The sequence below is a fragment of the Solanum tuberosum genome, unplaced genomic scaffold (genome assembly GCF_000226075.1).
Source record: "Solanum tuberosum cultivar DM 1-3 516 R44 unplaced genomic scaffold, SolTub_3.0 scf00177, whole genome shotgun sequence".
In the NCBI taxonomy this organism is placed as follows: domain Eukaryota; kingdom Viridiplantae; phylum Streptophyta; class Magnoliopsida; order Solanales; family Solanaceae; genus Solanum; species Solanum tuberosum.
In genome coordinates this window covers 678,383-699,348 of record NW_006239101.1, presented here as the reverse complement: position 1 = coordinate 699,348, position 20,966 = coordinate 678,383, and the positions used below count along the sequence as shown (strand labels likewise).

At 35.1% G+C, this 20,966-nt stretch overlaps 4 protein-coding genes across 8 annotated transcripts in view; 2 read left to right on the top strand and 2 right to left on the bottom strand.

Moving 5' to 3' along the window:
• Positions 1–6,657, top strand: part of LOC102579774 (probable FAD synthase) — a 21,415-nt gene extending 14,758 nt beyond the window's left edge. For both annotated transcript variants that reach the window (XM_006354314.2, XM_006354315.2), the window contains exons 14-17: positions 3,595–3,747; positions 5,993–6,050; positions 6,137–6,189; positions 6,274–6,657. In XM_006354314.2, the coding sequence (XP_006354376.1) occupies positions 3,595–3,747; positions 5,993–6,050; positions 6,137–6,189; positions 6,274–6,351 (342 nt within the window). In that variant the 3' untranslated portion in view covers positions 6,352–6,657. The remainder of the gene's footprint in view (positions 1–3,594; positions 3,748–5,992; positions 6,051–6,136; positions 6,190–6,273) is intronic.
• Positions 6,658–6,706: 49 nt separating this feature from the next.
• Positions 6,707–8,527, bottom strand: LOC102580310 (pentatricopeptide repeat-containing protein At2g29760, chloroplastic-like). The gene has a single exon (XM_006354316.2). It carries the CDS (start codon positions 8,525–8,527, stop codon positions 6,707–6,709), a length of 1,821 nt encoding a protein of 606 aa, XP_006354378.2.
• Positions 8,528–9,868: 1,341 nt separating this feature from the next.
• LOC102579451 (thioredoxin-like 3-3) lies at positions 9,869–13,228 on the top strand. Of its 2 annotated transcripts, XM_015311832.1 has the most exons (5): positions 9,881–9,966; positions 10,244–10,267; positions 10,976–11,123; positions 11,227–11,252; positions 12,746–13,228. In XM_015311832.1, exons 3-5 carry the CDS (start codon positions 10,995–10,997, stop codon positions 12,963–12,965), a joined length of 375 nt encoding a protein of 124 aa, XP_015167318.1. In that variant the 5' UTR covers positions 9,881–9,966; positions 10,244–10,267; positions 10,976–10,994; the 3' UTR covers positions 12,966–13,228. The 2 variants fall into 2 exon arrangements, with proteins under 2 accessions (XP_006354375.1, XP_015167318.1); XM_006354313.2 differs by lacking the exon at positions 10,244–10,267 and having other exon boundaries at positions 9,869–9,966.
• Positions 13,229–14,129: 901 nt separating this feature from the next.
• On the bottom strand, positions 14,130–17,414 carry LOC102578902 (S-adenosylmethionine synthase 2). 3 transcript variants are annotated; one of them, NM_001318549.1, is given in 2 exon segments: positions 14,130–15,715; positions 17,313–17,341. In NM_001318549.1, a coding segment is annotated over 1 exon segment (1,173 nt). In that variant the 5' UTR covers positions 15,707–15,715; positions 17,313–17,341; the 3' UTR covers positions 14,130–14,533.
• Positions 17,415–20,966: the final 3,552 nt, after the last annotated feature.

Sequence of the window (20,966 nt, the reverse complement as noted above, 5' to 3'; positions counted from 1 at the left end):
CTTAACACTTAAGAAATTTTAATTCCTCGGTAAAAATCTCACTCACTACAAATAAGGGTTCGAGTCTTAGTTCAAAAATTTTCTAGGGTGTTACATAAGGTCTGCGTATACTCTACCCTCCCTAGACCCCACTTTGTGGGATTCCATTGGGTATGTTGTTGTTGTTGGTTTAGTTCTTTTCGTCGTTAATCATCTTGTCTTGATAAAAGTACTCTTACATAACCCTCAGGGGTTGGCCTGCTGGCAATTGACTTGAGCCTTGGGGTTTGCTCCCTTTCAAGGTCTCAAGTTCGAAACCCACTGGGTGCAAACAATTTCTGAGGGCCATCGGACTGGGTAAAACCTGAATTAACCGTGGTGCACTTGCGGGAAACTCCTTGCCGAGGGCCTGTGCACCCCCGGGATTAGTCGGGGCTCAAAGAGACTCGGACACCCGGGGCAAATCAAAAAAAAAAAAAAAAGTACTCTTACATCCAACCAATGATGTTTTTAAATTTTGACACTATTACATCCGACTAGGCACAAAGATATAATTCTTCAGCTTTCCTCTTCTTTTTTTATTTTTTTTTCTGTCCGCAAGAGGGGGCTTGAGACTTGTTTGATTCTACCCACAAACATAATTTTTGCTTGTGTCATTTCTGTCATTATCTAAAATATAAATTTTCTAAAGATTCTTCCTCTTGTCGACAAGGTTTGGCCAGCGATGTTTTTAAGTATGACCCTATACATCTGAATAGGCATACACCTAAAATTCCACTTTCCTTTCTTGTTTGCTGTTGGGAGGAGAGGGAGTGGGAGTTGGGACTAGTTTGGTTTGCCTACCAAGTATATTTTTGCTTGTCCATTGAAGTCATTATCTGAATATATATCTCCTAAAGATTCTTCTTTTGTCACCAAGGGTTTTTATGGTCATGATTAATTTCTAAATCTATTTCACAAGAATTTCTATGTAATAATCCACAGACCATTGTCGATTGTATTCGGAAAAAGGTATGCGATGACACTTGCCTTAGGCAAATTCACATTGGATGATTGGAATTGGATGCAATTTGGATTCCTAGGACCTAGAGTATCAAGAAAGGTGTTTTTTTGCATTGTTAGCAACAAGGGATGTGATCTTGACAGCAGAAAATTTGAGAAAGAGGAGGATCATTGGTGTCAATTAGTGTTTTATGTGCAAAAACTCCGGTGAAGATGTAGACCATCTATTGTTGCTTTGTAAAGTGGAAAATCGGTTATGGTGGGTGGTTTTTAATGTGTTTGGAAAGCAATGGGTGATGACGGGCACATTGAAGGAGGTGTTGCGAAGTTGGACTCACTGGAGGGGGAAGAGAAGTCCAAGGACATGGAGAGTGGCCCCTTCAGCAATAATGTGGGTTATTTGGAATGAGAGAAATAAGAGGGCTGAACCGCTGAAGTGCTGGAACAATTTTTTGTAAAATTGCGAAGTAGTCTATTGTGTCTAGTTTCTTTTGGTGTACTTATGAGGTCCTTATTGATATAGAGGATTGAATCATCTCTTTTGTTGAGAACCATAGGTGTAGGTCCTCTTTTTCTGGTATACCACTTGTATACAGGGATTCCCCCATTGTTAATAATATACTTTACCGTAATACATCTAAAAGGGTCAATTCAGGATTTAGTTTTTCGAGGCACCTTTTGGATTAAAGCTCAAAGGGTCAAAATCTTGAAGGCCCAAATGTCTTGAGGGGTTTAGAGTTATCAGACCAAAGCAGACAAGACAATACCTAGACAGATGGGCATGGATTGTGACAGTTGGTATCAGAGTTGGTACCTCCCCTAGTATGGTAGTGTGCATACCTAAGCAAGGACGTTGAGCCCTTAAGGAGGGAGTACCACAGACTGTTGGTATAGTTGAACTCAAAAGAGGGTATGGTGTGACACTTACCTTGAGGCAATTCTCACATTGAAATGGGAGGTGAAAATTAGGGGCCATATAGAGGTGAGTTCAGGATTTGATTGTCGGGGTGATTTTCGAGTTAAAGCCCAAGGGGCAAAACCGTAAGGTTCAAATGCCTTGAGGTGGCCTAAAAGAGTCATGTCAAAGGGGACAACACCTTGGTAGTTGGGCCTGGGCTGTGACATTCTATTTTAGCACATTGTGTTTATATTTTTCTGTTTGAATTTAAAAAATATGAAGGTTTGGTAACTTTTCAATAAGTTGACAATTTTTTCTTAGATGTTTCTTTCAAATCCTACAGTCTGTGTGCATTGAGTATATCCTGAAGTCTATTACTTCAACCAATGAGCTCTAAAATTTATTTAATTTCTCTTGATGAAAAGATTTCATCACTACTTTGTCAATTAAATTTTTCTATGCATATTATTCTTTGGCATTTTTGTGCATAAATGTTTTAATTCTAGACCATGGATACTAGATAGAGTTGTAAGTTGTAACACATAAAAATAAATAGGATCGATACCTAGTAAAGGGAAAGACAAGTTCTATAGAACTGTTGAGAAACCAACAATGTTACATGAGAATGAGTTTTGGGCCTAAAAGGTATAATGTAACCCAAAAATGAGTGTCATAGATATTCAGTTTTAAGATGGACTGTGACTACAGCCAAAATTAGACAGTATGAGAACATATCACATCATGAGAGGATTCAAGTAGCACACAAAATAAAATGATAGAAGATCGCCTGAGATGGTTTGTCCATGTCATATGCAGATCTTAAATGTACTCATTAGTTCATGTTACAATGTGATGATTGCATTTATTAGCAGGAATGAGGTGGACAGATTTTCTCAAAATTTCTACATTTTTGGATTTCATGTGAATGTAGCAAAGAAAGTACACAGTATTGGATTCATATAAAGCAGTATGAATCCATTACTTAGCCGTGTTGTTTCATTTACCTTAAGTCTGGCATTTGTCAGTGATATTTAAAGATTTGTATGTTAGTGTAATAATAAGTATGAGAATAAGAGAACCCTTAGTTTTAGAGAATACCTAATTCATCTTTAAGTCAAATTTTTGAGTGTTTGAATGAAAAAAGCTTCAAATAGAGCCAAATATAGATATGGATGATTCATATAGATGAAGGCTCAAATAGAGCAGAATGGACGTGGGTGATCATATAAACTATTTTGGAATTGAGGCATAGTTTTGTTACTGTTGCAACCTTTCCATTCTAGATATTTGTAGTGGTGCTGCTGGATTGTAGGTTTCCTTCTCCTATGCTACTCATTTTCCTTTGAAGTTGTTAGAAAATAGTTGGATTTTATTAAAGAAAAAGAAAATAGGAAACCCTAATGTTTTAAGAAGTGAAGAAATCGGATCACTATTTATGACAGGTAGATGAATGTTCTTATGTAGCACTAATAGTTTTGTTGGCTTATTCAAAGTTGTCAATGTGGTTTACAAATACGAAAAAGCTGATCACTGATAGTGAACCTACCTTGTCTTTGCCTCGATTTCCTCCTCCTTTGCTTTCCCCCCCTCTCTAATCTTTTAATTACATGGGGCTGTTTTATGTCCTTGTTATATTCCTGATGATGCCTCTTTACCTATTTGTTAAAGATACTTACAATGTAGAAAGTTTATGACCATGTGCATTACCTTTGTAGATCAAGTGCCATAATGTGATTATTCTCACTGCAACAAATGCTGTAGAGCTGGATCGGCAATGGGATTGTCTGATTGAATTGGCAAAATCTAATGGCATCCTGGAGCAGATGGATCCATTTGTATCAAAATGCTTTGCAACAACTCTTTCTGACGTGAGTTCTCAGGAACCCTTTCTTAGATTCTCTTTTTGCTTCTTTTTTAACTTTCCTTGTTGATGTGTGATATTGTGAACTAGAAGAGTCATTTCATTGGATATATCATTAGTATTCGTGAATCCTTTTTCAGCATGCACTAGTAAGTAGTAAGTGCCTTTCCAAGTTTTGTTTCTTCCACAGTATCCTTGTTAGGAAAAGGTGTTTGATGGCATCCCAGAGTGATCCAGAGGACTTCTGGCCCTTTTTATGGGGACTCTTCTCTTGGTGGTTTGGAGAATGATGGTGTTTAAGGTTTCCTGAGAAGTTGATAGTTATTCCTGACAAATTTTAGATTTATCTCTGAGGTCCTAGTTCTGAAAAGCAAATTGAAGTTTTCATGTCAGTTTTTCTTCATGAAGAGTGTACAAATCTCCAGTTACCTATATTCTTTTGATTAAGTAATAAATTTTTGGGCAACAAATCATGCCCGTATACAAGCAGTATAGCAAAATAAAAAACCTACAAAAGAGATGATTTTCTACAAACAACATTGAATCTTCTGTACATAAAGGAACCTTATGGTGCACCAGAAAGAGATTAGAGATAAAACTACTTAACTACTGTTACAGGTTTCAAGAAAAAAGACTTACTCCTCAACTGAGCAAAAATCATTTCTATGCCTCAAAGCACTCCTATTTCTTCGGTACAAGCTTGCATGCTTTTCTTTTTCTTCTCCTTCGACCATAATTCCAGCTGAACATTACCTCTTTCACCGTGCTTAGCTCGGTGAAAATATACCAAACCATCTAGGATTCCCCACCATAGTCTCGATGCTGTTGGACAATGAATGAGGAGGTGGCCCATAGCTGACATCTTCGCCCAAACCCATGTACTTAAACACCAATTTACATAAGTAACTTTCCCTTCCTGAGATTCTTAGCCATCAAGATCATGCCTCTTGCTGCTAATTAAGTGTAGAAACATTCCTTTCTTGTTACCTTTGGTATATAAATCTATCTATATGGAAAGGCGACTACCTCCACAACCTCACCTCCATACATCTTGTCTATCCTGTGTTGTACTTCGTTTGTGGAGTAAATTAATGAGACTTTGGAAACCTAGCACCTCCCAATTTTGTAAGTTCTTTTTAAATCTCAAATCCCAAAAGCTTCTCTATCTTGTAAAGCAAGAAGTGAAGAAAAATTATTGATAAATCAGGTAAATAATCTTCAGTTCCTCACACAGTTGTATTCATTTAGTATTCTCTTGCTAAATGAACTAAAGGAATTAGAAATGACTTCTCACATCAGAAAAAGGCACCACATTGCAGTGAACTTCAGATCCTTCTCCCACATACTTCTAATGTGTGCATACAAGGATAACCTTTTTATCTCTCACATGAACCTGGATAATATCCTCTGATTTAAGATATTTCAAAAGGTTTACATCGGAAGTTTCATAAAACTCATGACAAATAGGTCAGGACAAGGAGCTGCAGAAACAATGAGAAGGTGTGGAGCTGCAAAATTTTGTGTCCAGGACCTGGATGATCTAATGATATCGTAGATATAAGAGAATATTTTGTGTTGGGCAATCTGATACCATCTGTCTCATGTACCTATGTAGAACTAATATTACCATGTATGTAAAGCATTTGGAGGTTGGTAACTGAAAAAAAACAGCTTTCCCAGAAAGATTAATCCGAATTAAAAGTTTAATGCATTTATAAAGGCTTAGAGAATATTATTTGATCATGGAAAGCACTTGCAGATCTTTGCTTATTGTAACAGTCACCTGGATACATCCATTTGGGGTTGGGGTGGGGTGGGGGTGTGTGCTATAAACAGAAAATGTGTGCCTGCTTAACTTTCACTTTACCTTTGTGCTGCTAACATTCTACACAAATAAATAGATGTAATGGAACCAGTTTACCTTTCTCAAAAATAATTAAATAGATGTAATGGAACCTGCTCTATATTTGGGTTCCATGCAATCATCATCAGATACCTGTGGTAACAATATAACTATTCGCTCATCAATATTATTTCTTGTATTTTACTTCCTGGATAACCTTCTAGAATAGTTGGGTGCAGTTCATTTATTCCGTTGTTTCCTTTTCTTCATTTTGAGTGAGTCATTATGATTAATCACTGTATTGGGTTTTTCTTTTCTCGTCCTCACTTCTTTTAGTTTTAAGTTTCACTTATAATATAATGTCAGTACAAATGGTTATTTACTCTTTTCGTACTTTGTCCTATTGCAGGTTGAGGTTGCTCAACCTCTGTCAAAGCTTTGTGCTCAGTTTCCTGATCTTTACATTGGTAAATTAATTGTTTTCCCTGCTGCCCATCCAACCTTTTCTCTCCTTCCTGTTGTAACAACTTTTCCTGTTTTCTTGGATATGAAGGAGGTTATCGCGAATCAAGAGAAGGCCCTCTTATAATTACATTTGAAGGGAAGGTAAATAACCTCTTGCAGAAGATGTCACATGGTTTTGAAGCATGTTCTTTTATCAAGTTGAATGAATTTGTTGTGTTGCTGTAGGATCTATCAAGAATAGAAGCTGCTTCTCAGTCATTGTGCCAAAAATTTCACCCTGGTGCATTCTCCAAAATCAAGTGACCATCCTCGTTGCCCTGGTTGTTGCTCTTGGCTTGCATAGGCCTCTAAATTTTGGACTTACTAGTGCCAAAAACTAGATTAAAGGTACAATGAAGGAGAACGATGCTCGAGAAGAAAAAGATCAAAGAAAATTGGAGTAGCTTCAATTTCAGCTCAATTGCAACTCTTGATACAAATATTTAGTATTTCATACAGTTTAAGACACAATTCTTATATGTACCTCTGGGATCAAACAGCCTTTCTGTTGCACAGACTCTTATATTCTGTACTAGTAGTTTATCATCTGCAATTTACTTGATTACTTTATGTTACTATCACTCACACTTTCTTAGCCCTTTCTGAGTTCTGAAGCACCTCATGCTACTATGAATTGGTGCATTTCACCTTTCATTTCAACCAAACTGAATCCTGGTGTTTTGTGTATACCTTCAGTTTTCATCTTCTTCCTTACTTTTTCAGCATCAAACCATCTGTTTTCTGCAGCATAAATGTTGGAGAGAAGAATGTAACGCCCCGAGTGATACGGGTCCATTTGAGTCACAATCTTGGCTATCCTTTCACCCATTTGAACCTCACCATGCATCCTACAAGCCCCTAGCAAGGCACCCCAGATGCCAGCATCAGCTTTTTCAGGCATATCTTGAATAAACATCTCTGCTTCTTCAAGCAAACCCGCCCGACCGAGAAGATCAACCATACAACCATAGTGCTCAGATCTTGGTGTAATGCCATGTACTTTACTCATAGCATTGAACAGCCATTTGCCTTCTTTAACTAATCCTGCATAGCTGCAAGCACATAAAACACCTAAATATGTTATCTCATTAGGACTTGTTCCCTCATCACACATTTGATGGAACAACATAAGAGCTTCATTTGCAAGACCATTCATTGCTAGTCCAACGATCATGTTAGTCCAAGCCAACACTGATTTTTTTCTCCGTATCGTGTAAAATACTGTAAGAGCTTTCTCAGGATCGCCACACTTGCTATACATATCCAACAAAGCTACCTCAACTTCTTCCTCCTTTATGTTCTGTTTTTCCATGAAAGAGTGGATGGCTTCACCGATATGCAGTACACCTGCATATCCACAAACTGAGAACAACCCAACTAACGTTATCCGATCAGGTTTCAATCCAAACCTGAACATATCTCTTAGCAACTCTAAGGACTTCATATACATCTTGTTCTGAGTATAACCAAGAATCATAGTGTTCCATGAGACTAAATCTCTATCTGGCATTGCTCGAAAGATAGTCTCTGCTGAACTCATATCACCTGCCTCAGAATACCCACTAAGCATGACATTCCAAGCAGTAGTATCCTTAGGCATCTGACTAAAAACAACACCAGCTCTTTCTAGTTCACCCTTTTGTATAAAACCATCAAGAAGTGAAGTCCATGAGAAAACCGTCTTCATTTGCATCCTATCGAACAACTTCTCAGCTGACTCCATATCTCCAAACTTAGCATACATATCAATCAACCCATTACCAAGATTTTCACTCATATGTATTCCTCTTTTCATAATATACAAATGTATCAACTTACCTAAACCAAAATCCCCCATTTTCAAAGAACACGAAACAAGTCCAAGAAGTGTAACCGCGTTAGGCTCAACCCCGTTCCAACACATTTCGTTAACCGCAGCCAAAACCTCATCAAAACAACCATTTTTAACAAAATCATCAATAACCACATTCCAAGAAACTACATCTGGTTCAGGCATTTCATCAAACAGGTACATGATCTCGACGAAAAACCCAAACTTTGCATACATATGTAAAAGTGAATTTGCTATATGAAGGTCCAAAACATGCCCAAATTTTATCACAGAACAATGCAATGCTTCACCAAGAATGTAATTTTGAGTCCTGCACACTGCTTTAATCACAAAAGGGTAAGTATAATGATTAGGGAAAAAACCATATCGCAACATTTTGACGTAAAAACTCATTACTTCACTTGGATTAGAGCTAGAACCATAACCTCTAATCATAGTATTGAACATGAAAGTATTGGGTAAATCAATTTGGTTAAAAACCAAGTGGGCATATGCTAAATTTCCAGTAGGAGAAAGTGCTGTAAAGGAAAGAACAGCACTGAGGAAAAGGGTGTCATTTGAAAGGCCATTTGTGATGAAATGGCCATGAAATTTCTTGAGATGTTTCATATTTGTACAGTTTTGTATAAGAAAAAGGTGTGGATTGGTAGCTAGTTTTAGAAGTTTTCTAATGGTGGATGAACACATGGCGGGGCGGAACTAGAGGGACACAAAAGGTTCATTTGTGAAAAATTATAATTGTGTTATTTGTTATGCAGGAAAAATGAGGTAAGAATGCCTCACAAGTCTCCAATTAAAAAAAAGGGACTTCTCATATATTTTAGTAAAATTTTAGGTATTTTGAGGTAAAAAATATGGGATAAAAGTATGTTTGGGGCTGTTGTGAAAAGATTTTTTAATTTCATTAATATTAATTATATATTTGTCACTTCTACCTAATATTTAAAACTTGGAGGACTCCTACCTAATTAACAAACTACTTTGTCACTTTTAATACACTATATAACATGTATAATAAACTTGGAATCTTCATGAATTTTTGTTCGAGTGAAAATTGTGGTTAAGTCAAAATTTATCCGACAAGGAATTTTACTATATTAGGACAGTTATGATTGCTATTCATCGGACCTCGGCTCTTTTATTATCAGGGCTGCAGGTGAGAAAAAAGTACCGCCTTTTTTCTTCTCATATATTTTAGTGAAATTTTAGGTATTTTGAGGTAAAAAATATGGGATAAAAGTATGTTTGGGGCTGTTGTGAAAAGATTTTTTAATTTCATTAATATTAATTATATATTTGTCACTTCTACCTAATATTTAAAACTTGGAGGACTCCTACCTAATTAACAAACTACTTTGTCACTTTTAATACACTATATAACATGTATAATAAACTTGGAATCTTCATGAATTTTTGTTCGAGTGAAAATTGTGGTTAAGTCAAAATTTATCCGACAAGGAATTTTACTATATTAGGACAGTTATGATTGCTATTCATCGGACCTCGGCTCTTTTATTATCAGGTAACCAATTTCTTTAACCTTTTTATTTATACAAAAGTGTCACCCGCGATACGTGATTTTATAATTTTATGGAGATTTATATTTCTTATAAACAATAGCTTAGGTCTTGCCATTGCCACCCCCATTCTTTGAGGTGACGCCCCTTCTTCCGGAGTTACAGCCTACACGGCTATATTATCGAGTTTCTTAGATCTACCTATGCATTTATGTGTACCTTCTTGCTTAAAGCTATTTAAGTTTTGCTTGGAAGTATGTCATGAGTTACTTCTCGAACATTGACTCAAGACATTTTACCTTTAAAAAAAAAGTACCTAGCACTTAGTTTTAAATATTTATGTAAGTATAAATTATTTCATTAAAATTAAAATAATATATAAAAAAATTATTAAGTACTATTTTTGGACCGGGACAATTTTATATTTTTTGGTATATAAATATCTCTTACTAAAAAAAATAAAAATGCATTACTTCATTTCCCCTCTTATCTCCAAATTGGTCCCTTTTTGTGTGGATTTGGTGAACTCTGGTTAGTTTTTCTCTCTTCTTTGTGGAATGCCTATGTAAATGTTTGATTCAATACTATGTATATGATTATTTTTTTCCTATTTACTCATGTTATTTTGGTGGATTTTATACATGTATGTAGTTATTTGTTGTAAAAAATTTCTATGGAAGCAAACTGAATTGCCACTAGGAACAAAATACACTGTAGTAGTTGAGAAATTAAAGGAATATCATTGATGCAGCAAAAGTGTTCGACGATATGCCTCAAACAACTGAACATTTTTTTTTTTTGTGTATAGTATCATTCAACAACAACCCTAAAGGTACATTACTTCAACTAGACTGAATTGTTTAACAATATTTTCCGCCTATTAGTATTGATATTATTATTACTCTTGAGCCGAGGGTCTATTGGAAACAGTCCCTCTACCTATGCAGTGAGCGCGCATTCTAGGTGGGACTACATTGGGTATGTTGTTGTAGTATTGTTATTATTACTCTTGAGCTGAGGGTCTATCAGAAACAACCTCTCTACCTGGGCGGTATGGGTTTAGTTTGCGGACTCTACCCTCCTCAGACACCACTTGTGGGACTACTCTGGGTATGTTGTTGTTGTAGTAGTAGTATTGCTCTCCTAGGATTTTTTCATTCGATCGTAGTATTACCTGTTGTTTCCTTTGCTTCAGTGATCGTAGTATTTGTTGTTATTGTTCTCTTCTTTATTGTTTTCAGCATGGCTACTTTATTTGCTTTGCTTTACTTGATTTTTGATATGCTTTAGTTGAGCTGAGGGTCTTTCGGGAACAACCTTTTTACTTTCACAAGGTAGGGGTACGACTGCGTACACATCACCCTCCCTAGATCCCACTTGTAGGATTACATTGAGTATGTTGTTATTTATGGGTTGTATAGCCTTTTGTTGGAGAAATATTTGTTTGAAATGCATTCAATTTGCTTCCAAGTATATAGATTTTGCAGCATTGCTACTGTTCTTTCTATAACAAGACAAGAAATGGATTATGATAATTTAGGGAAAAAGAAGAAGTGAAAATGGGTGAAGGGGGTGAGAAAGCAGAGAGAGGAAAACTTCCGGTGAAGGAACAGGGGAACTTAATGACAGCCACTGGTGATGAAAATCTCAAGGACATTTTCCACACTATCAGAATAACTAAAACTCCGGTTAGCTTGAGTTTCTACAATTTGTTTTTATTTTTGAAAGAAACAAGCTTTTCTATTCATAGATAACGATGAATTAAAGCTTTTTGCTAACTGTGTTTTGCAGGCTGTAATCAATTATGGAGCTTCTTGGTAAGTCAATTGTTCACTAAAATCTTCTATATTTGGTCTTTATCTTATCTGTACTCTTTAGATTTCGATATAAATATTGGTTCTGATATCAGGTTCATCTGAACCTTAACTTTTGACATGGAACATAAATTAATGTGTCAAAGTCAACTAAAATTGCAACAAATAGTAGGTATGAGCCCATAACTTTATATATATAACAGGTTCAATGCTAAGAACCTTAAAAGTTGAACCCATAAAGCTTAAATCCTATATCCAACTGTGATTTTTCGCATATTTCTAGCCTAGTTTATTTCGGTTGGAAGTCCTTGAGCTTTTGCTTCTGTGTTTGATCCCATTTCATCTTTTGTTACCCTAGTTTGATATAGAGTTAAAATATACCAATCTGAATGAGCCGTGAGTTGCAGAAGTAGGAAGATGAATGCACATGAATTTAGGAACGGCCAGCATTATTTCTGTACCTGTATTGATATGCAAGCTAAAGTTTTTCTGAAAAACAAATATCGTTGGTCAGTTTCATCAAACTAGTGCTAGTTGATGAAAGTTACAAGTCTGAAAGGAAACTTTTAAGGTTTACCACTTAGACTTTCCAATCTACCCTTGAGGTGGAAGTCCTTAAAGATCTCGAATGAGAGTCCGATAGATTTCACATAATTTTCGAACCTCCTATATATGCTTTTTGAAGACTAATTTGGCTGCAGTTTAAGTGTAATGTTCTTCAATGTTGTTAGGAGCTTAAGGTACTGCTTTAAATGAGTTTGTTAAAAGTCTACTGTGAATACGTGTTTGTCTTTGTCCACGCTGTGTTTCCAAAACCTGTTTAAAAGTATTTCATCTTTTTCTGTCAAGTTTGTAATTTGCTAGTAGACGTGAGGCTGTGGCTCTAGATCTTGTTGAAGCTCTCCTGGTCTTCGTCGTGTCTTGAGTTCGAAGTTGCAAAAATCTAGTGGTCAATTCTTAAGTTCTACATGTAACACCTGTGTTTCAAAGCTCTTTATAAAATTAGTTTGTCTTCCTCTGTCAATTTGTTAGTTGCTAGCGCACGAGGCCATGGCTCTAATTCTTCTTGATGTCTTCTTTCTATTGTTTACTAGTTCTACAGGATGTTCAACTGTGAACTAAGTAGATATCAATAAGGTGAATGGTTTTACTGTTGTCATTTGACTCTATCTGTGTTTTTCCCCTAATGAGATTAACTTTTATGTCTCGACTTGATTCTACGGTAGAGCATAATCCTTTCAGCTGTCTGAAATCCACTATTTGAAGAAAAGTTTTGCCGCTTCTCAGTTTTAAAATAGTAGATGGAATTAAGACACTAGGGATGTGAGTTTTGTGTCTGCTTATATGATTTTGGTGGGCATCTCAACGTTGTAATCATCAAACCAATATATGGAAATTATACTGTGGCATTGAGTGAATTCTGAAAGACATCAAATGATCAAGAAACTACTTGGAAGTTTTTGACATTCAATGACCATTGTGTTTTGCATTTGTAGGTGTCGTGTCTGCAACCAGATCCTTCCTACATTTTGGGACCTGAGCAAAAAGTTCCCAAAACTCTCTTTCGTATACGCTGATATTGATGAATGTCCAGAGACCACACAGAACATTCGGTACACACCAACTTTTCATTTCTACAGAGATGGTGAGAGGGTTGATGAGATGTTTGGTGGAGGAGATGAGCGCTTGCATGACCGTCTGTGGTTGCATTCGTAGATGAATGCTTTCAATACCAAACTTTTGTATGACATGACCAAACTTTTATCATATTTCTAGGAGAAAAGACATAAAGTTGTCTCGTATTTGCATAAAGACATCTTAACTTTGGAAGTGTCCTATCACCCGACAAAACTATTTAATATATTTGTAAATGAGCCATTTTGACCCATTTCCTCGTCTGGGTTGTTACCACGCACATGAGGCAGTGTTTTCACTGCCATTAACCAGCTATAAAGTGCTACGTGTCGTTTTATTTTTTTATTATTAATTATTTAATTAATTTACATCATCTTCCCCAAATTTAAAGAGAAGAGTCGTTGGTAGCCCTAAAATCGATTTCAACTTTTTTTCCAAAGCAAGCTCAACGTTGGTGCTCTCTCTTTGACGAATTCATTCTTTTCCATTATCTTCTTCACCCAAATTCAAAAACCCAATTACCTTTTCTTCATCTTCGTCGGCGTGCACTAACCCAAAAAAAGATCTCCCCTATCCTTTAAAGCCATCAGGCTTTCTGGATTCTTTTTATATAGAATTCAACTTAGAAGATTCATTTACTTCATCCATTTTTATCACTTTTTTTTGTCTCTTGCTTTTCTTTGTTTCTTTTTCTTCTTTTATCCTTTTTCTTTTTAAAATAAAAAATAAATGTGAACTCCATTGATTAGAGAGTACTATGAAACTCCATTTTTATTCTTATTTTTGTCTGAATATAGAACTCCATTACCTTGCTTTAGTAACTTGAGAGTTGAATTGATTTTTTTTTAGTGGCGGAAATAGTGCGGTAACAGGGAAGCATCATGGAGGCTATGTTGAAGGCGACAATGACTGCTACTTTTGGAGGATTTACAGCAAAGAACAAAGGATTTGAGTAATGAAGGTTGAAGAAGAGAGAGGGAAAAAATGAAAATTAAAAATTAAAAGAATTTAATACGTGGCAAACAACAATTGGTGCGTGATTGCACTTCTTTTCTTGCAATTGAGGTTGGGTGAAAAGTGAGATATTTATAACACTCTTAAATTGTCCGATGGAAAAATAGGACACTCACAAAGTTAAGGTGTCTTTTTAAAAATTTGAGATAACTTCAGTGATGAGTTTACGTCTTTTCTCTATTTCTAGATTTACCATGCACCATGAATTGTATTTTGCATACAATATGTTTACAGAAAAAGAAATTAAAGCAAATCAATTGATAAACTGACTTGCATTTCTCATTATGATAAAATGATCACAATAAACAAATTTCATCAGACAGGAAGTTGTATGATAAAAACATATATAAATTGGATAAAACAAGGAGAACTTAAATCACAGCTACTCAATAACCATTACAAATTAGAAATAAGGTACTGCAGAAAAGGTAAAGAAAGAAATAGGAAAATAACAAATGTTCAGTGACTCGGAACGGAAACGCTTGTTCTCTTCTTCCAGCACCAATGCAGCCTAGAAAACAAATATCAATATCAATATCAATGTATGATATGATGAAGCTTGTTTATTGGTCCGCGACAAGAATAATGGCCAGTACAAATTTAACTGGCCAAAAAATTGTAATGCAAGACCTCACTCAAGCTTTTGGCTTGAGGACCTTGACAGTCTCCCAGGTGAAATCGGGGTCATCACGTCCAAAGTGACCGTAAGCTGCAGTCTTCTGGTACCTGAAGTTGCCTCCTCTCAACAAATCAAGGTTGATTGACATCATTCCAGGCCTGAAGTCAAAGTTCTCCTTGATCAGAACCAAAATATCCTTGTCGGGAATTGTTCCTGTCTTGTAAGTGTCAACAAACACGGAAAGTGGTTCAGCCACACCGATAGCATAAGAAACCTGCACAATACAGCGACGAGCAAGTCCTGAGGCAACCACACTCTTTGCTGCCTGCCTAACAATGTAAGCACCACTCCTGTCCACCTTAGTGGGATCCTTTCCTGAGAAGGCACCTCCACCGTGAGCACCCCAGCCTCCGTAGGTATCAATGATAATTTTCCTGCCAGTAAGACCAGCATCTCCATGTGGACCACCAATGACGAAGCGACCTGATGGGTTGAGGTGGAAGATGGTGTTCTCATCAAGGTACTGAGCTGGGATCACAGGCTTGATCACATGCTCTTTCAAGTCCTGGGCGATCTGGTCGTTGGTGACAGTTTCGTCATGCTGGGTTGAGATGAGAACAGTGTGAACTCTAATAGGGACCATGGCACCATTGTCGTTCTTGTACTCAACAGTAACTTGGGTCTTGCCATCGGGCCTGAGCCATGGGCAGGTTTTGTTCTTCCTCACTTCAGTAAGCTTGGCACCAAGCTTGGTGGCCAAAACATGGGTAAGGGGCATGAGCTCTGGAGTTTCATCTGTGGCATAGCCAAACATGTGACCTTGGTCACCAGCTCCAATATCTTCTGGTTTCTTGGTAAGATGACCGTGAACTCCTTGGGCGATGTCAGGGCTCTGCTGTTCAATGTTGACAAGGACCTTGCAGTTGTCAGCATCAAGACCAACATCTGCTGAGATGAATCCAATTTCTCTGCATGTGTCACGTACAATCTTCTCGTAGTCTACGTTGGCCTTGGTTGTGATCTCTCCAAAGACCATAACCATGTTTGTCTTTGTGCAGGTTTCACATGCGACCTTGCTTTCAGGGTCCTGCTCTAGGCAAGCATCAAGAATGGCATCTGAGACCTGGTCACAGAGCTTGTCGGGGTGACCTTCGTTGACTGACTCTGAGGTAAACAAGAAAGTTTCCATGTCTGCTCTGACCAAATTTAAGACAACATGTTAAAACCTACCTTAAAATAGTCAATTTACGAGTAAATCAAGGAAAAACTGCCAGTGCTACACATGCGGCAACTATTATCCAACTATAAGTCAGCTACTATCCAACAAGATCATACTATAAAACCACCACACATGCACATATCATATTCCCAATAAACTATCCCACTTAGAGCCCGTTTGGATTGGCTTAAAAAAAGTAATTTTTAAGTCGAAAATAAAAAGTCAAACTTAAATGACTTTTGAGGAGGCCTACTTTTGGTTTTTAACTAATTTCAAGATATTTTTAACCTTGACAAACATTTTCTAACTTATTTTAAGTTATTTTTATATTTGCCATAACACTGAAATTAGCACTTAAACTACCCAAATTGATGGACACAAGCCTTTTGATCAAATGTAGTTCCTCGCACTTTAAAAATAATAATTTGTCAATGAGATCTGACTACTAGTTTACCAATGTGAACAAATATCATAACAATCAAAGTTAATATCACTAGTAAACAAAGAGATCTAAGCACAAACCAAAGGAGTAAACACGCAACACTTGCATATGCTTTCGAAACGAATCAACGTGTATGACACAACAAAATGAGAATATTTACAGTAGAAATGCTGAGATCTAGATCCTAAATCAACAAAAAAAATACACGAAGAGCAATGTCAGATCTAATACGAAACTAATGGAGCAAAAAAAAGGAACAAAATCAAAATCTAATAGTGAAAAGGGGAAGAAACATGTTAGCATATTGGAAAATGTTGCAAGACAACCACTAATTTACATACATTTGAGCTTTTCGAAACGAATAAACATGTATGAAATCACAAAATAAGAATATTCACAGTAGAAATGCTGAGATCTAAATCCCAAAACACGATTCATAACAGATCTAATGGATCAAAACAACAACAAAATCAAAAAATCTAATACAGAAAAAAAAAACAGTAAATTCCTCCATGGTTTTAAAAACACACCTTTGATAACAACGCATAACAATTGCATATTAAAAAATGTTGCTAAAAACCCACTAATTTACACACATTTGACACTTTTTGAAATAAATAACATGTATAAACTGACATCCCGAGAATATTCATAGTATAGATACTGAGATCTAGATCCTACACACATAACACTTGCATATTAAAAATTGCTGCTGCTTGAAAACCACAAATTTACCCACATTTGAAACTTTTCAACACCAATCAACATGTATAAGCTGACATAATAAAAAAAATTCAGCGTAGAAATACTGAGATCTAGCTCCTAAAATATGCTCGAACAAAATTCATAGCAGATCTAATAGAACAAATCAAATACAAAAAAAAAAAACTGTAAATTACTCCATGAATTTGAATATATACCTCTGAAAAACAACACATAACACTTGCATAACAGAAAATGTTGCAAAAAAAAAACACTTTTTTACAGTATGGAAGGCCCTAATGAGTACATTTACGGTAGAAATGGTAAGATCTAGATCTTAATTTTTTTTAAAAATGGTTTATAACATATTTAATAGATCAAATCAACAACAAAATCAAGTAAATTCCGTCATGAATTTGAGAAACATACCTTTGAAAAATTGAAGAATTTTTTTCCGGATGGAAGAAATTAGAAGAGATTTGGATCTGTGTGACGAATTTGGAGATGTTTTGGTTCAGTATTTATAAGCAGCGAAATTGAAGAGAAGGCGCGTAGACTTCACTCGCTTTTTTTTTTCTCACGTCTTTCATACACCACCAACCAACCTATGGCCCACATGTACCTTCTCTGTGGGACCCAAATTTAACACGCATTTACCATCTCTATGGGACCCCACCCACCATTTATTATTTAACGGTCAAGATCGTTTCCTAAATTTTAGTGTAGCTTATCATTTCAATGAACAAGTAAAAATAAACGAAAAAATAATAATTTAAAAGTTGGAGGTAAAGGAAGGAGAAATGGAGGAATAAATTATAACGTGGGAGGATCGAATCTTTATAATAAAACAAGGTGAAAGCTCAGATAGCTAACTAAATAAGCTACTAAAATTTTGATGTAGGTTATCATGGAATTGGGGTCGTGGTCGTTTAATTAGAGAACAAGTTTTTTTTCAAAATTAATAATTGTGATCTTATAATATTGTCATTCATGATAAAGGAATTATTTAGTAAATATATTTTTATTAGTATATGTATTTTTTTTATTAGATTAAAATTGAGATATATGATGATAATATAAATTATGTATTTGATTTAAATCAACTAGATAAAATAGCATAATTTTTTATTTTCAAATTTAAATCTAATTTTCTTTTAAAAACTTTGCTTGACGAGTTTTGAAGAAGGGTCAATAAATCATTTTAATGTTAAATTTCGGAATAAATAGTTCTGAAATTATTCGTCCGCATGTAGTGTGAATAAAAATAATACTATCATAATTGAGGTATGAATAACCCCAAAAGTTTTTTCTTGTGTTTTATTTGCATATTTCTCGTATTATTATTTACTTATTTCATTTGAAAATTAATGTTTGTGAAATAAAAATAACATTTACAATAAATTATAAATAAAATATGTAGTTTGCGTGTGGGGTGACATGTTCCCACTAAGCTGGTTTTGTAATTTTTATATTTGTTGAAGTTGGTGAATTTTTTTATTTTTTTTTATAAAATAAGTTGGTTGGTGAGAATTTGCATTATGGAGTTGTAAGTTGTGCCTCGATGGTTGAATTAGTTTTTTTTTTCAATTCACCGCGTTGTGTAGAGTTCATTCGAAAAATTATTTTTGTTAAAAATAATTTCATTTTCGAAATTCAAAATCGAAATCTCTTATTAAAAAAAACAAGTCTTATTTGTTGCACAATATCTTTCAACATTTTGTTTGTTTAATATTGGAATTATTATTTGACATACTAAGTTGCCTTTTTAACTCACCTACAACAAGGTTTGGTAGATGTCAATTTTAACTTTGATCATAGAAGAGAAGTTACCTACTCTTTGACTTGATTATGATTTGATTAATTTTTTTAAGTTGGTACTTGGTAGGTAAGTTTAGTAAGAATCAGTGAAGATTATGATGGATGAATAAAATAGCTCAACTTTAAATATTTTGATATAAAAAAGATTTATTAAGAAACGCTTTCCTTAAATAGACCTTAAAAAAATGAATTCATATTTATCGATATTTCAATAACACTATCAAATTTCGGGTGACAAACAAGGTTTAGCAAGTAAAATATTCCGTTTATATATAACAATTTATTATCGACTAAAATTCATAAACTTCAAATTCTGAATCATCTCCGTTGATTTGGCAAGTGGCATCTCTTACCATGTCATGAGACCCAAAAGGCATTATTATGCGTTCGCACGTCAAGAGTAACATGGAGTGTGTTGCAAATTGCAAACATATGTCAAAAGCTTAGTTTATAGCTGTATGTTTGACAATTACTCTAGGATTTGATCTGTCTTTTTATTCCTTCACAAACTACTTTGACCCCTCTACTTTTGGATCTTGACATTTCATTTCCCATTTATCTTTCTATAATACGATTATTATTTCTTAAGAATCGTGCAAAGTCCAAAATAGACAAATAAAAATGATCAACGAAAAAGCCTAGGAGTAACTTATAAAGTTATTGTCACGTGACTAGGAGATCATGAATTCAAGCCTTTAAAGCAACTTCTGGTAAAATTGCCTACAATCGGTCTCGGATCTCGCGCATAACGAAGACTTTAGTGCACCGAACTTTTTTTTTTTTAAATGTCACGTGACTAGGAGATCATGAATTCAAGCCTTTAAAGCAACTTCTGGTAAAATTGCCTACAATTGGTCTCGGATCTCGCGCATAACGAAGACTTTAGTGCACCGAACTTTTTTTTTTTAAATGTCACCGTGACTAGGAGATCATGAATTCAAGCCTTTAAAGCAACTTCTGGTAAAATTGCCTACAATTGGTCTCGGATCTCGCGCATAACGAAGACTTTAGTGCACCGAACTTTTTTTTTTTTTTTTAAAAAAAAAAAGTATTTTGAAACGGAGGAAGTAACATAAATAGTGTAGATCCCAAGGGGAGATCCAGCCGACCTAGTAGAAAGGAGAAAAAGAAGATAGATCTGTTAGAACCAACTCTATACACAATCAATTTCGTTGTCAAGCATGAAGCATACATTTATATTTATATGTCTATTTTTCTAAGTGTCGGCTATATATATATTTTTTTTCTAAATAGGTATGGCCTAATAATTAATGAACGGCGAACAATAATTATAACTTTGCCCAATTATAAATACAAATTATGATATAGATTTGCTCGTATTTTGTAGGGATAAAGGTCTGAAAAATATCCTAACTTTGGTCGGATTTGTTGTTGCGATACTAAACTTTCATGAGGACCTATTACCTCCCTAGACTATTTAATACCGTATTTTAAACATATATATTTGCCTACGTGGACATAAAAAATAATGCAAAATTATAAATAGTAATGTGTCCACGTGGACACATATATACCTTTAAAATACACTATTAAATAGTTCAGGGGTAAAAAATACGATATTAAATAGTTTAGGGAGGTAAATAGGTCCTTATGAAAGTTTAGTATCACAACAGCAAATCCAACCAAAGTTGAGGTATTTGTCAGACCCTTATCCCTATTTTGTATTTACATTACTTTTCAATAGTAAAAAAGTTGTTAATTCTTACCTCATTTATTAGGATGGGGACTTATCTCTTCATATTGTTTTAGATGAATTTGCATCCTAGTATGAACTAATTTTTGAGGTTAAATAAATTAGATCAAGATTTATTTTCTTGTCATGATATTGAAATTAGATTTATCTCAATTTTTTACTTATACAATGTTGAGGTTCGATATTTATATTATCCACTCTCTAATTGGTAGGACTAAGTGTACGAGAGGTGTTGACTCCCATATCAACCGTGAAATAAGAGACTTGATTTTCTTTTATATATATACTAGTAAAGAAAGCCCGGGCGCTGCCCGGGCCCAACATTAATAAAGTTATATTGTTACTCTCTCTGTCCCATATTAGATGAGAATCTTACTAAAAATATTTTTTTCATATTATTTGAGCACTTATTAAATTAGGATAGAATTAATTAATTCTTTTCCATTTTACCCCTACAATTAATATGACCATTCCTATATTGTATGTGTATTTTTTGTAACTCATTTCAATGTGCATTGATATAAACAAAGGGCAAAATGGTGAAGTCTTCCAAT

Excerpts from the sequence above, each read along its gene's own strand:
- LOC102580310 (XM_006354316.2), bottom strand. The coding sequence starts at position 8,527 with ATGAAACATCTCAAGAAATTTCATGGCCATTTCATCACAAATGGCCTT.
- LOC102579451 (XM_006354313.2), top strand. The coding sequence starts at position 10,995 with ATGGGTGAAGGGGGTGAGAAAGCAGAGAGAGGAAAACTTCCGGTGAAG. Across the intron at positions 11,124-11,226 it reads TCAGAATAACTAAAACTCCG|GCTGTAATCAATTATGGAGC; the intron begins GTTAGCTTGAGT and ends TGTGTTTTGCAG. Across the intron at positions 11,253-12,745 it reads ATCAATTATGGAGCTTCTTG|GTGTCGTGTCTGCAACCAGA; the intron begins GTAAGTCAATTG and ends TTGCATTTGTAG.
- LOC102578902 (XM_006354311.1), bottom strand. The coding sequence starts at position 15,706 with ATGGAAACTTTCTTGTTTACCTCAGAGTCAGTCAACGAAGGTCACCCC.